We start from the raw sequence: 13,002 nt of genomic DNA on the forward strand, positions 1-13,002 counted from the left end.
TATATATAAGCATTTCAAGAATTGCAAGGTGAAAATAAGCATCCTGAAACACTACTGCAGTAGTTCAGCCACTAATTATAACCACTAACCACTAATTGTAATCCATGTTTTAACAGTAAAAACCACATTCAATAACATGAACAGTACTAGGGTTTTTATTCCCTATTTGAAGGGATTACAGAAGCTAATTGGAGTTTTTAAAAGTTTAATCATAATAGAAATTACAAAATATCAACTTCTAGAGAGCTAGGACAAAACTGACTTCTGCACCAATTCTAACAATTTTATAAGACTTCCAGAGTACTGAAAGCTTTTAAAAAAGGATGCTTTGTTATTGTAGTGTCTTACTGGTTCACATTTTTACTTTACCATGGACAATGTTAGATCAACCTGTTTCATTCCCAGTTTTGGTCAAAATGATCTATTTCTTTTTCTGGTTCACAAACACAATTCAATAAATTAAAACTACATGCACTAGGAATTCTTGATATCTAAACAGAATCTGCTTTCAGTGTGCAAAATGTGATCAAAGTTCTAAAATTCAAAATTCTAAAATTCATATTCAGCATTTTTAAAATGTTTACAAAATTCTTCATGAAAAATAATCAACAACTTCGTCAGAATTCTTAAATAACTTACCTCCTCAAGGTTACCATTGTGTCCACTCCAATACAGGAGTGCCTGCCTCAAATTAGTTATCCTGACTTTTGCACTTCAACATTTATACACTGTAAGATATGATTTGCTGTGCACTGCTTTCTATATGCTTTCTATAGATTGCACAAGACGCAGATTTTCTGAGGCTTTGGATTTTGAGGCTTGAATTCCACTACAAACCACAAAACACCTTTATGCATTATTCACAATCATTATTTTGGGGGGTGGGGGGGGATAGAATCAGATCCAGAGCTGAAAACTACCTGTGGCTCAGTCTCTAGAGGGCCACCAACAAGAAAGCATCAATAATGCTCTTGATGCTGTCTGGCACACACTGTTGAATTACAGTGCAACAGTGGATGCAACCTGGAAATTAACCAGGTATAAGTCTAAACAAGAAACAGGAAACATCCTTGGCTGTGAGCCAAACCACAAAGCTCTCTAAACAAATAAATTAAAATTGAATCCATCCAAGACAGCCTTTTCTTCATTGCAAAGTTATTATTTGCTGAGACCATCTGCCTGGCAGCCGGACCACCCCTAACTAAATGAAACTTTGCTTATAGGGATTTGTGGACATTGAGGGTCTCAATCTCCTTCTGACTGAGGTATCTGCTATCTGCTCCTCTTATACAAGAACAACTACAGATCTGGACAATCTGCAAACTACGAGAGTGATAAAAGAACCCAGAGAAGTTTCAGACAAACCTGATGTATCAGTAGACTCTAATAGCCACTCATTTGCCCTGATTGCCTTGAACTGTGTAGTTCAAGGTTTGAGATGTAATGAAGAAACTAAAAACCCTGCAAAACACATTACAGTCTGGAGGACAGCTGCAAAGGAGGAAAAAAAAAAAAAAAGAAAACCATACCAAGGTTAAAAACGTGTGTCCTTTGATCGCTTGCGAATTATGAGTTTGTTGAGTCAGCCCTTCTAAAAGTAGCGCTCCTGATACAAAGACTGCAGCTTCCACCGTATCACATCACGCTCCACCTTTTAACAATTCATGAGAAGAGGAATGATCCTGATGGCAGCCCATTCACTGCTATCAACCAACCCATTTTAGCCATCGAGGGAAATGAGAGAGTTAACCACACACCAGGCTGGGAATACCTCCATGTTTGTCTACTGCAACAAGCAGGAACAGCAGGTTCACCTTCTCTTCCGTGCTCACCTACCCTAACTCACACCAAGGAGAGTATTCTGAAAACGTTATCTTTCCCTATTACACATAATAGCAATGTGTATCCTGTTTAGTTACAGGAGCTACTTAAAAGCAGAGAAATGCCTTAAAATTAAAAGATCCAATAATCTAATTACCTTGATTTCTAAAACATGACATACTCCTCAAAGGAAAATAATGCAGAAGGAGAATGTTTGCATGCATTTTCTCTTACAAAGAATGTGAGAAGTCCTAAGAAGATGAAAGATGGCACTTGGATACCTAAGTCAAGACCCAGAAAAAACAACACCTATGACCAAACACAGGACAGAAAACACTGATTTCCCCTTCATTTGTAATAAATATATATATAAAAACATTTATACACATGTGCATACACACACAAAAGCACCATATATACATCTCTTTTACTACAGATTTCACAAACAGGTTATATATTATTATAATTATATACTGAGTATAAAAACCTACATTTGACCCCCTACCACACTGTCATCAGTGTGATGAGCAAAGCATCAGAATGAAATGACAAGATCTTCAAGATCTTTGCAAATGACACGGTTCCAACTGTAGTCAACCATGCAGCCTCACCAGTGTTTTATTTTCACATATTTCCTTGCTGCCATTACAAGGAATATATCATCACTGCTTTTTCAAGTGTTTTCTGCTCATTGTTTTTGTTAAAATGTATTTTTTACATTACATTATGACTATAGGCTCTTTGGAGGCAAAGAACACACTGTTCTATTGTATGTCTAAATTAAGTATTGATGCTTTATTAGTGCAAGTAGCATGCACGTGGAAATATTGGAAATAAAATTATTATCAGATGACTGCCACATATTTTTAATATAAAAAAATCTGTTTAATGGCTTGAAATACACTAACCCTTCTAGTAAGGCAAAAGAATTCTAAAGAGTACATGCAAAAAACGTTCTTATATCACACAGTTTCTGCGTAAGAATTTTCTTTTTAAATGCTTAAGAAGTGCAACAGCTTTTCCCCTCTCCATGCCCCCCACAATATTTTATTGAATATTTTCTTTTACTAACAGAATTTTATTCAAGAACATCCATGTTAGCAGTCTCCATAAGGACTTCTCCCTTCCCTCCTCCTCCATATATGCAAGCACAGCACCCTGACCATCAAGACTGAAGGAAATATTAGTCAACTGAATTCCACACCCTTTCTTTCACTTACTTAGGAACATTGCTTGTGGGCAGCAGAAGATGAGATCTCTATCACTCTGAAATTTTGTATGAACTTGAGGGAAGTTTCCCCAAATTAACTGTAAATAAGGTAGGCAAATCAAGAAGTGAAAAGTCAATGTACTAATTCTATGTGCCACGTATTTGCAGTACAGCATGTGAGCAGGCCTCTTCCATCCCTGAGATCAGGACTTTTGTTTTGATTTTCTTTATTAATATAATATGATTTCTCACGGTGCATGTTTTGTTTCTTTTGGATCAGTCTAGCAGCATACCAATCCAGGTATTGATCCAGACTGCTTCTAATATCATCAAGTACAGTCACAAACGTGAGTAGAGATTTGATATTCAGTCTTCTTACTATGCATAAAACATATTTAGAGAACTGGAGTCTTTTAAACAAACAAAAAACAATTTGCAGTCAATTTAACACACCACATGTGTGTGTGTGTCACACAGAAGGTCTTTATGCTATCCACAGGGCAGAGAAAAGACTTAAAAGAGTTTGCTCACACTACACTGGAATGAAAGAGCTGCTCTGACTCCCACCAGAATTTCTTTGTTGCGTCTGTTGCCCTTTCTGCTTGAGACTCAGCCAATGCTTAAGGCATGTAATTGGAATTAAGTTCAGGAACAGTTTCAATGACACTTCTGATTAGTTACATGCTTCAAGTTGTTAAGCACATGATGAATACCCTCCTGAATACCCTCGCATGTTTCTACCACAAACTCTGCACTAATGGAGATATTTTAATGTCATTTTTTCCCCCCTCCAAGTCCAATGTTTGTTGACTTGAGAAACATTCAGCTTGTGGAGGTTTCAAATTGCTGCACCATAGCAAACCACCATAATTACACTGAGTTGCTTCTTAGTCCTCCTTTGCAGCCAAAGGCAAAGCAACAGGAGAGCTGAAACAAGCCCTCTTTAGTATTTCTCATGTGTCCCTTTAGTGGGCCTTCAAAAGATCTGCTCTGTTGCCAAAAAATACTCAAGTTTACGTGATGGTGTGGCATTCAACCTTAAAGCATTTACCTGCAACAGAAGTGCTGGATTGCCAAGGGGAGACTCTGCTGCTTCATGCTCTAAAACAAATAACTGACTTTACCAACTTCCATTCCTTCTGTCTCACAAAAATTGCATGTATTATGCACTGTAATACGTTTTAAGACAAGATTTTTCAAGGATTATTACGTGAAGTTGATGTTGGCTTAAGAGCTCAGTAGTATTACATTCTTCTCTTCCCTTTTTAGTTTAAAAAAGAAATGAAGGTGCCCAAAGTACAAAAAAAAAATTCATTAAAAGAATTCCCCTTAAAACTGTTTTGAACAAAACCAGTTTTTGGCTAAGCCAAAGACATTTTGTCTAAAATATGTAAAATCTTTCCCCTTTATGAGAAGATTGATAGAGGAAAGGTATCTGCCCTATTTATAGGAGCTACTGAGCTTTTCAGCATAAATGTCTTTGAGATAATTTTGCCCATAGGTTATTTGAATTCTAAAAAAAGGTATCTTTTACGAAGCCTATTCCCTTTCATCAGATTCTGGCCTCCCAGTCTTCAGAAGGAACTTCTGTCTAGCCCCTCGCTTTTTTCCTTCTGATTTTCTTTCACTGTAATTTTCATCTTCTGTTTTTATAATCTTGCTATTTGTACTCACTATTCTTTCCTCCCCCATATGCTGGTTTAAATATTCCAGTCCCACTGAGATTTTTATTCCAACCTCCTCCCTCATCTTCTTTCATTTCTTAGACTTTTTTTATCCTGGTGCCTTTTTTTTCCTTCTTAAAATAATGTTCAGGGAATTGAGAAACCAAAATGGCTCACATTACCACTGAGGCATCTCTAAATGGCAAATAAATAAGCCCTTTGAATAGTGATATTCATTCCAACAAGATGCCAAAACATTATAACAAACAGCAAGATGAACATGTGCACGCCCTTCACGCTGCCATGGCGCGGACCACCCTTCTTCCTCACTGCAAGTCTGAGAAAAGACCAGAAGAGCTGAAATGTCCAAGATTTCCAACTTGTTAAGCCCAGGGGAAGAAAAATTAATTGAAACCCTTGAAACTCATTTGGAGGAGGCAGAGAAGAGCAATCAAAACCTTTTTTTCAGGGCCAAGTTGACTAAGGCTTTCATCAGAAGATTACCTAAAGGCCAAGATTGTTCCAAGCACTGTACAAGCACAGCTGCAGTCAGCTCCTGAGAGCTTGTTACCTCATAGCAAAATAAACATAATGATGAGACAAACATGAATTTCTTGATGCTTCTTTAGTGAAGGGAAAGATACAGGACAAAATCTGGCTATCCTTTCCCTCTCTGACTGTCCTTCCCCTACAGCCACAGGACAGAAGCAAGACAATTTACAGGTCTAATTATCCTCTGCCTTTTTGGCCTTGCTTCCACAGTAGGTGATTCTGAGGGTCCTGAGTAAAGTATCTCAGCTTGGGTCTAATTTTTGGTTTTTTCTTTCAAAGCAGAGATCTGCTTGTGCAGCTCACCTTCTGAATGGGCACTGTGAGAAATACTGTGCCTGGCAGAGACTTGTCTAGAACTGACAAAAGCCAAACAATTCCTTCCTGATGCTCTTCTATCCCTTTTCTACTTTTAATCACCGTGCAATAAATGCCATTTAAGCAACAAATCAGGCTGCATGGTCTAGTTTCAGTGTTCCAATCTCAGCATTTTGCAAAACATCCTCCTCAACACACTGTAACTGGTTCACAGACATGGTTTGGATGTACACATGCAGCCTGCAAACAAGGTGGAAGTGGTACTGACTGGTTTCTAGCCAACAGGAAATAAATGTACGTATCAACAAAACTTAAAAAAAACCAAAACAAAAACCAAACAAAACCAGCTTATTCACTAAGCATGATACTCTTATGTCAGGGCAAGTCATTGTATTCACATTTCCATACATTAATTGCACAGAAATTCTCTAATTAGAACCCAGCAAAGTGATGATACTGGAATGACTGCACTAGAATTTCAAAGCCAGTAACCCAATTATGTCTCCTCCTAAAAATGAGCAGTGAATCTCACTCAATAAAGCTATCCACATAAGACATAAAGGACATTGATGGAATTTAAAAATATTTGAGGAATCCTAACCATTTTTTACCATTTTGCCTACCAAGTTACTGTATTTATACCAGAAATGCTGATGGTTACTGCTTCTGCAATTGGAAAGTTTTTTAGTCATTTCCTTTGCTACAGCAGAAAAGAAATTCCTCTCTGCAGAGTACCAGAGCTGGAAATTACATAGGCACCAAGTGTAAAGGGTCACTGCGCCTCCTTCTGAACTCCATCACTCTCCTACAATTCCAACCTTTGCTCTTATCAGCAGAAGCTGCTAAAAATTAGCAGAGTCAAAGTAGTGGCTGAATGAAATATTTTAAAATATTTTAACCCACGGCCGGTGACTTTTCCTAGGACTTCACCAGGGTTATAAATAAAATATCTAATGCAAGACTCTCAGAAAGTCTGAAATGCACAGAAATTTAAAATAACAATATAAAATGAACAGTAGACTGGCAATGACCTTCCTTGGCTTTAAAAGCAGGTCCTTGGTCTGCCCTCAATGAAGAAAGGTCACTTGTAAGAGCAGCATACTCAGTTGGACTATAAAATTTTTGTAATGCCTTAACCCATCTCTCCATTGCCTTTGTTATAAACACAGAGAGGTCACACTTGGGGCTGCCTTCCATTTTGGAAGCAGCTCTAGGATGGGAGAGGTTGCTTCAGGCAGACCACTGCTGGCAAGTTCACTGTTAGAAATGGCAGTGAAATGACAGAAATCCCTTAAAAAAAATTATACCTTTCTAGTTCTAAAGAAAGCATAAAACCAAGGAATTATGGAAAATGATGCAATATTATATTGATGTACTTTCCATTCCTCATTTCTCTGCATTTTCAGAGGAGCAAGAAAGGCCACTAATATTTCAAATGTAAAATTGATGTCCAGTTTTTAAAGACATGTGACTGAGCTGGCATAAGAATAGGATGGTGCTAATCTGTGGTGATTTGAATAAACACAACTCAACCTCCATATATTATTGAAACACCCTGGCTCTGCTCACTCTCTCTCAACTTTCTTTAATTTGTGTGGTCACCGCAATAGCTTTAAGATCATGAGCTCAACTGCAAGGTTTACTTTCATTTCTAAGATCCAAAATTAATACCACAGCTTACAGCCCTTGGAATATTTATTGCTTAGAACTTGAGCCACATGTGCAGCCCAGTATTTTTCCAGCAGAACAATACCATATCTGCTCAGTGTGCGTGTGAGGACAGCATTACAGCCTAAGTCAACTAAGCCAACAAAACCCACCGTGTGGACACAGCTATGCCAACAGCAGCTTTGCCCAGCCTGTATCAATCAGGGAGGGAGCGCAATTACATTGTCAGAAAAACTTGAGACATATACTATTTAGAGTAGATAACACTTGACTTAAATAGCCAATTTCAACACTGTTAACCTTTAAAGGAAATAACAATTTCAATGCTCCGAGTGGTCAAGAAAGGAGAGAGGAAAAAGCACATCTTGGGATTTTTCCAAAGCACTTTTTTTTTGACAGTAAGAGTGAGGGAGATGCTGTCCACCGCCCAGTAGAAAGTACCTCAAACATCCAGTTACAGAAGTCAGCTTAGACACAAGGGACTCCCAAAGGAGTACCTAAATAAAGAGACATGTAAAGGACTTTTTCACTATTTTTATTTTTAATTTCAGATCCCAGATTACATGCAGTGATATCCTGGACAGTACCTTGTACATGTGAGACACTTCAGTAACTGGCAACTTTAGTAATAGCAGCAACAACTTCTATTTTCAGTACTACCTCAAAAACAAAGGCTTAAAATAACACACATTCAGCTGAAAACAAAGGAAGTGTTAATACCTGGCTCTCTCATAATGCTTTCTACACTTAAAACTTAAGAGTACAGTAGAGTCTTCTTTTTTACTCTGGGAACTCTGAGATAAAATGAGGACATAAAACAATGAATTCAGACCCTGGTCAAAGTACTTACTGGATGAGCTAAAAAACTGAGCCTGGGCTTTCTCTTTTCCAGTTCTGTATCACTTTTGCTCAGAAGAAAAGTAATGCAAATCTATTGGTGTACTATACACAGAGAAGCACTACTACTGCCAGGAAAACAGGCATTCTGAAATGTCAGTTCACCTATGAACAGGAATGATTATCAAGGACAAATAACCAAAAGCAAACAGTGTATAGAGGATACTCTTTGGAATTAAACTATTAATTTAATGTCATGTTTAATTCCATGCTTAACCCCATTAAGGCTAGCAGATTGTTTCAGACAATGCTCAGAAACATGAAAACATAGCAAAACTTACCTTCTCGTGATTTTCTATCAGGATTTCAACGACGATATTCTGAAACTTCAGGTCCATGATGGCCGCTACAGTTTCTTCCTGTGGCCTCATTAAGGTTGGTCCAAATACTACCCCTAGGTTTGCCACAGTCATTAGATTCCTCTTGGCATGCTTTGAAACACTTTTTGAAAAGAATTGAAGGAAAAAACAGGAAATGGGTTATGAAAAATTTCCATTACTGTTGGAAACTGCAGTCTACAAATGAAAACATTACATTTCCTTAATCTATGTTTTAGAAGTTTGCTTTGTGCAAACTTTCTTCAAATAAAGTCTTACTAAATTCTGGAAAACTGAAAAGCCATTCTTCCACTGGCAACTTACAAACAAAACCAGTCTCTTACTGAACTTAAATATATTAATTGCACTTAGCCTTGGACCAGGGCAAGTGTGAAACCAACTTAAATTTGCTAACAGATCTCCGCTATTCCCTTTGCCAGAATTTGTGAAAAGAAACTATAACATTCCCTTTCTCACTTCAATCAAACCCTCAGCTGCTGGCAGGACTGCTAAAGTAAATACTTCTATGGCTTCATTAACGTCTTAGATTTCTGCCTTTCCCGCCAAAATACGCACAGCGTGAGTCCAGCATCTTGTCTGCTTTTGCACGTTTGGCTCTTGGGGTTGAGGATGACAGCATCAAAATGGGCTTCAGCTCCAGCCACGCTCCACTAAAGCCCTTTGTAGTTAAAGAAAGGTAAAGACAAGAATTCTGACAAGGTAGGAAAGCAGGTCATACCACTTACTTTGCTAAATGTTTCACCAAAATTTCCAGCATCTCTTTGTTCTTTTCTGGGAGTTTGTGGACCAAGAAGTGAACAGCATTGACTCGAGACTCGGGACTCCCACTTTCTATGGGATAGAAATAAGTATCTCAAAAATAAAATTAAAATAAAATAAAATTCACAGAAACACAAACCTTCTCCCACCCCTGCATGGAAACATACTGCACACACTTTGCTTCACCACTTATGTATCTCCAAATATAGCAACACTGAACATATGTGCTTGTTTTCACAAGTAATATTGTTCTAGAATTATCAACTTATTTGGTTATTTTGAGAACTCATCTTTCAATCCACCTGCAAAAGGATGCTTTTGTTCATTTATTTTTAAAGACTGACAGATGCAGTTATTGTTTTGCTGCATTGGACTCATCTGCTTACAAATACACGGCAAGGTGAGGAGTGATGTTACTGAGTGCCGCAGAGAGGAACTGTACTGCTTTCCATTTTAGCATCATTAACTGATTGTCCCCGTGATTAGAATTCAGCTTTGCTGGTACTGTGTAGCTAATGATGCTGCATTTATGCTACCTTGCATTGGAAACGGCATGCAGATCTATATGCTTAGAAAACCTAATGACCTCTGAAGACACAGAAGAATAAACATGCAAAAAAACCTACTGAGAATACTATGACAAAGGTTCTGAATAACAATGGCATCTCTAGTATAGTACAGAAATAAAGATAAGCAAAGAGTTTTTTATTGTTGTCAGTTGTGTGTTAAATTGAATCATTTTGGCCCCTATAGGTTTCACTGTACACAGATGAAACCAAGAACATGTAAAAGATGAAAATAAACCATCTTCCTATTTCTCAAACTTGCATTAAATCACAAAACTACATCTTAGTAGTGGTTATAATAAGAGGAATGGATGTATTTCTATTGCCTATAATAATACTTACGAGAAAGTTCAGAATGAGAAAAATTTAGAATCTATTCTGAATGCAAGAAGTTTTGACATGAGAACCACTGATCAGGTCCCATTTTTCTCTAAGGCAACTTTGATTGCCAAGTGTATTTCCTATAAAGTACCACCATATTTCTTCAGTGCATATTCCTTCAGATTTTTTTTTCTTTGTATATTGCTACACATTTTAGGGCTGTATTTTATTCTTTTGCAGTTAACACCCCTGCACAGATGGCAAGAAAAAAGGCTACCAAAAAGCAAAACATTTAACTTCTAGTGAGCTACTCAAAATTCTCAAAGAAAAAATAGCCTTCTTTAAAGTGAGACTATTTTATATGTGAAATCACAAATTCTAATTAAAGAATGGCTAAACAATTTTTTACAAGATACAGCCAAAGCTCATATAGTTTCAATCTATACTGATACCTATAAAGAGAACAAAATTGAAGGAAAACCTTTTAATTTTGGCTCCTCCTCCAATAGTTTCAGGGAAAAGGATATTCCTTGCTATTTCAGTGTTGATTTATAGCCAACATAGGAAACAACACTGACAACCTATTTTTGAGTATACTGTAACTCAGATCTGCAATGTTGATTAAATTTCCCTGCCCAGAATCAACTCCTTTACTGAGCTGTTTACTTATGAACACTGTAACGTCTGAAACATGCAACTTCAACTGAATTCCTTTACTGAAAGAGACTATAAAATAAAGAAAAATCAAGTGAGAAACTGCTGGCAAAACTTCAGAAGTCAAGAAATTATTTTAACACTTTCCAATACAAATGTGAAAACTCACCACGAAGGTAAGGATGTCAAATTTTGTTTAAGCACTTGCCTGCTAACATGTGCTTTGGCAACAAATTTCCTGAGCTAATTCTCATTTTGAATTAAGGACCAGAAGAAAACCCATTCTGCAGTCCTGGAAAGTCATTATAGTAATCTGAAGATGATAAAGCAATTGTCTCAAAGTTTATTTTAATTTTGCTTTCCACAGTCTGCCAGAAGTGCTACAGGCTGGAAAGAAAATCAGCTAAATATCTGTTTGATACTTTGCCAAAAATTTTCTTACACAGTTTCCCTCTATCCTCTTCCAAAAAAATTCCGTGTACACTAGATACCATACAACTGAGCTACAAATGCTGTTGTGTCTTCTCCAAGTCTGTATTTGAACTGCCACAGTGTAACCTGGCCTGCTCTTTCCTTTGCTCTCATACACGAGGAACATTCAAGCCAGCCTGCACTCAGAGCTAGCAAGGCACTGAAAACAAGGGTCAGGCAGCTGTGCTTTAAGGACTCAAATGAGCTCAGATTAGTGTACCTTCTGCTAGGCTTCATACTCTTTATAAATGGAAGGCAAAAAAAAAAAAAAAAATCACAGATTAAGTAGATGCTTATCATTATACAATTAAGATAATAAGAATAAATGTTTACAATGGCTATCCAAAAGTTTTCCATAAAAGTAAGAACTGTGCTATGCAGTCACATTATATGTGACACACAGTAGAACTAAATACTGATTAAAACATATTTTTAAATAATTTCTTATTTCTTCCTATATTTTTACTGGAATGAAGCATTTTTCTGAAATTGCATTTGCAGAGTGCTCCTGAGGTCACAACAACACAACAACAAAAGATTTCTATTTGAACTACAGTCATGTATTTACTGGCAGGAACGATGAATTCTCCATGCAACTCGTATGTCATCAGTGGCTCTGGAAGGCTTCTGTAAAACAAGGATGACATAAAAATTTAACTATATTTTCTTCTAGCTGCATTTACTCTAAGCAGGAAACCTTTTTAACATTCAGTAGCATAATCCTCATACTGCAAGTAACCACTGTTACAGAGGCCCCTGAATTCAATGACTTCTAGAATAAATGGAAAACTTGGTATTATCAGGAAAACAAGACTAAATGCATCCATTCACCTTCCATGAGCTGAAGCGATGCCTCCAGTCTAACATAAGATACCTTGCCGATTTTAACACCAAGATTGTTTCTCAGATGAAGATTGTACACAAACACTCTGCAATTCATTCTTCACTAGTGTTTTTTGAACACTAAGAATCCCAAGTCAATGCCTTACTGGAAAAACACTAATGTCTTAACAACAACCACCATCACCAGAGTTAAAACCGCTTATTAAATTGACTTTACTGATGCTCATGAAATACTGGAGTAAATACTCGGATGGGAAATACTGTAGGGGAGAAATACTTCATCATGTACACTTTTCCTTTTTTTTTTTTTTTTAACTTTTCTATACTCTGTATTATAAAGATACTCTTGTATCTTTATAATAGTTCTGCAGCACTCATTGATAGTGGTTGTAGTAACATTTCATTTAATAAAAATAGCAGATTAAAAGCACCATGTTTGTGTTACACTACAAGAGATACACAAAAGTGCAACACTTCATGTTCTTAGGCAATTTAGTAAAATAGCTTGATCAGGAATTGGCAAAGCCTTTTAAATAGAGAACAGATTTAAATTCTTATTTAAAATTTTTAACACTCAGAATATTTTTACTACTGCACACAGAACATCAGAGCAAGAGTCAGAAAGAAAAGAGGAAAATATTAAAAATTTCACAGCCTTTTCTCTTTTCATTCTACCACACTGAAACACAAAAAGGAAACAAATTTTAACAATCTTAGCTAACTTTCAGTAATGACTCTCAGCAAGTTTACTACCAATTCAGGTTTCTGAACCATTAGTGAAATGCTTCTGTGTCTAACAGTAAAGTGTTTGGGGGCTTGTCTCATATGAAGGTGTTAGTGTTGCTAAAGTATTTTGCTTCCCCCAAGACAAATAACAAATATGGTACGTGCACAAAATGAGCTCCTATTCTAAAATGTAGCAA

The 13,002-nt window shown here is 36.9% G+C and overlaps 1 protein-coding gene across 1 annotated transcript in view; it reads right to left on the reverse strand.

Moving 5' to 3' along the window:
- ARHGAP10 (Rho GTPase activating protein 10) overlaps positions 1 to 13,002 on the reverse strand; it is a gene marked incomplete at its 5' end in the record, with an annotated part of 143,929 nt that overhangs the window by 45,475 nt on the left and 85,452 nt on the right. Inside the window, 3 exons of the mRNA XM_082281208.1 lie at positions 8,409 to 8,568; positions 9,191 to 9,296; positions 11,805 to 11,863. Of these exons, the coding sequence (XP_082137334.1) occupies positions 8,409 to 8,568; positions 9,191 to 9,296; positions 11,805 to 11,863 (325 nt within the window). The remainder of the gene's footprint in view (positions 1 to 8,408; positions 8,569 to 9,190; positions 9,297 to 11,804; positions 11,864 to 13,002) is intronic.

Source organism: Coloeus monedula, assembly GCF_965178545.1.
Source record: "Coloeus monedula genome assembly, chromosome: 5".
Classification (NCBI taxonomy): Eukaryota; Metazoa; Chordata; class Aves; order Passeriformes; family Corvidae; genus Coloeus; species Coloeus monedula.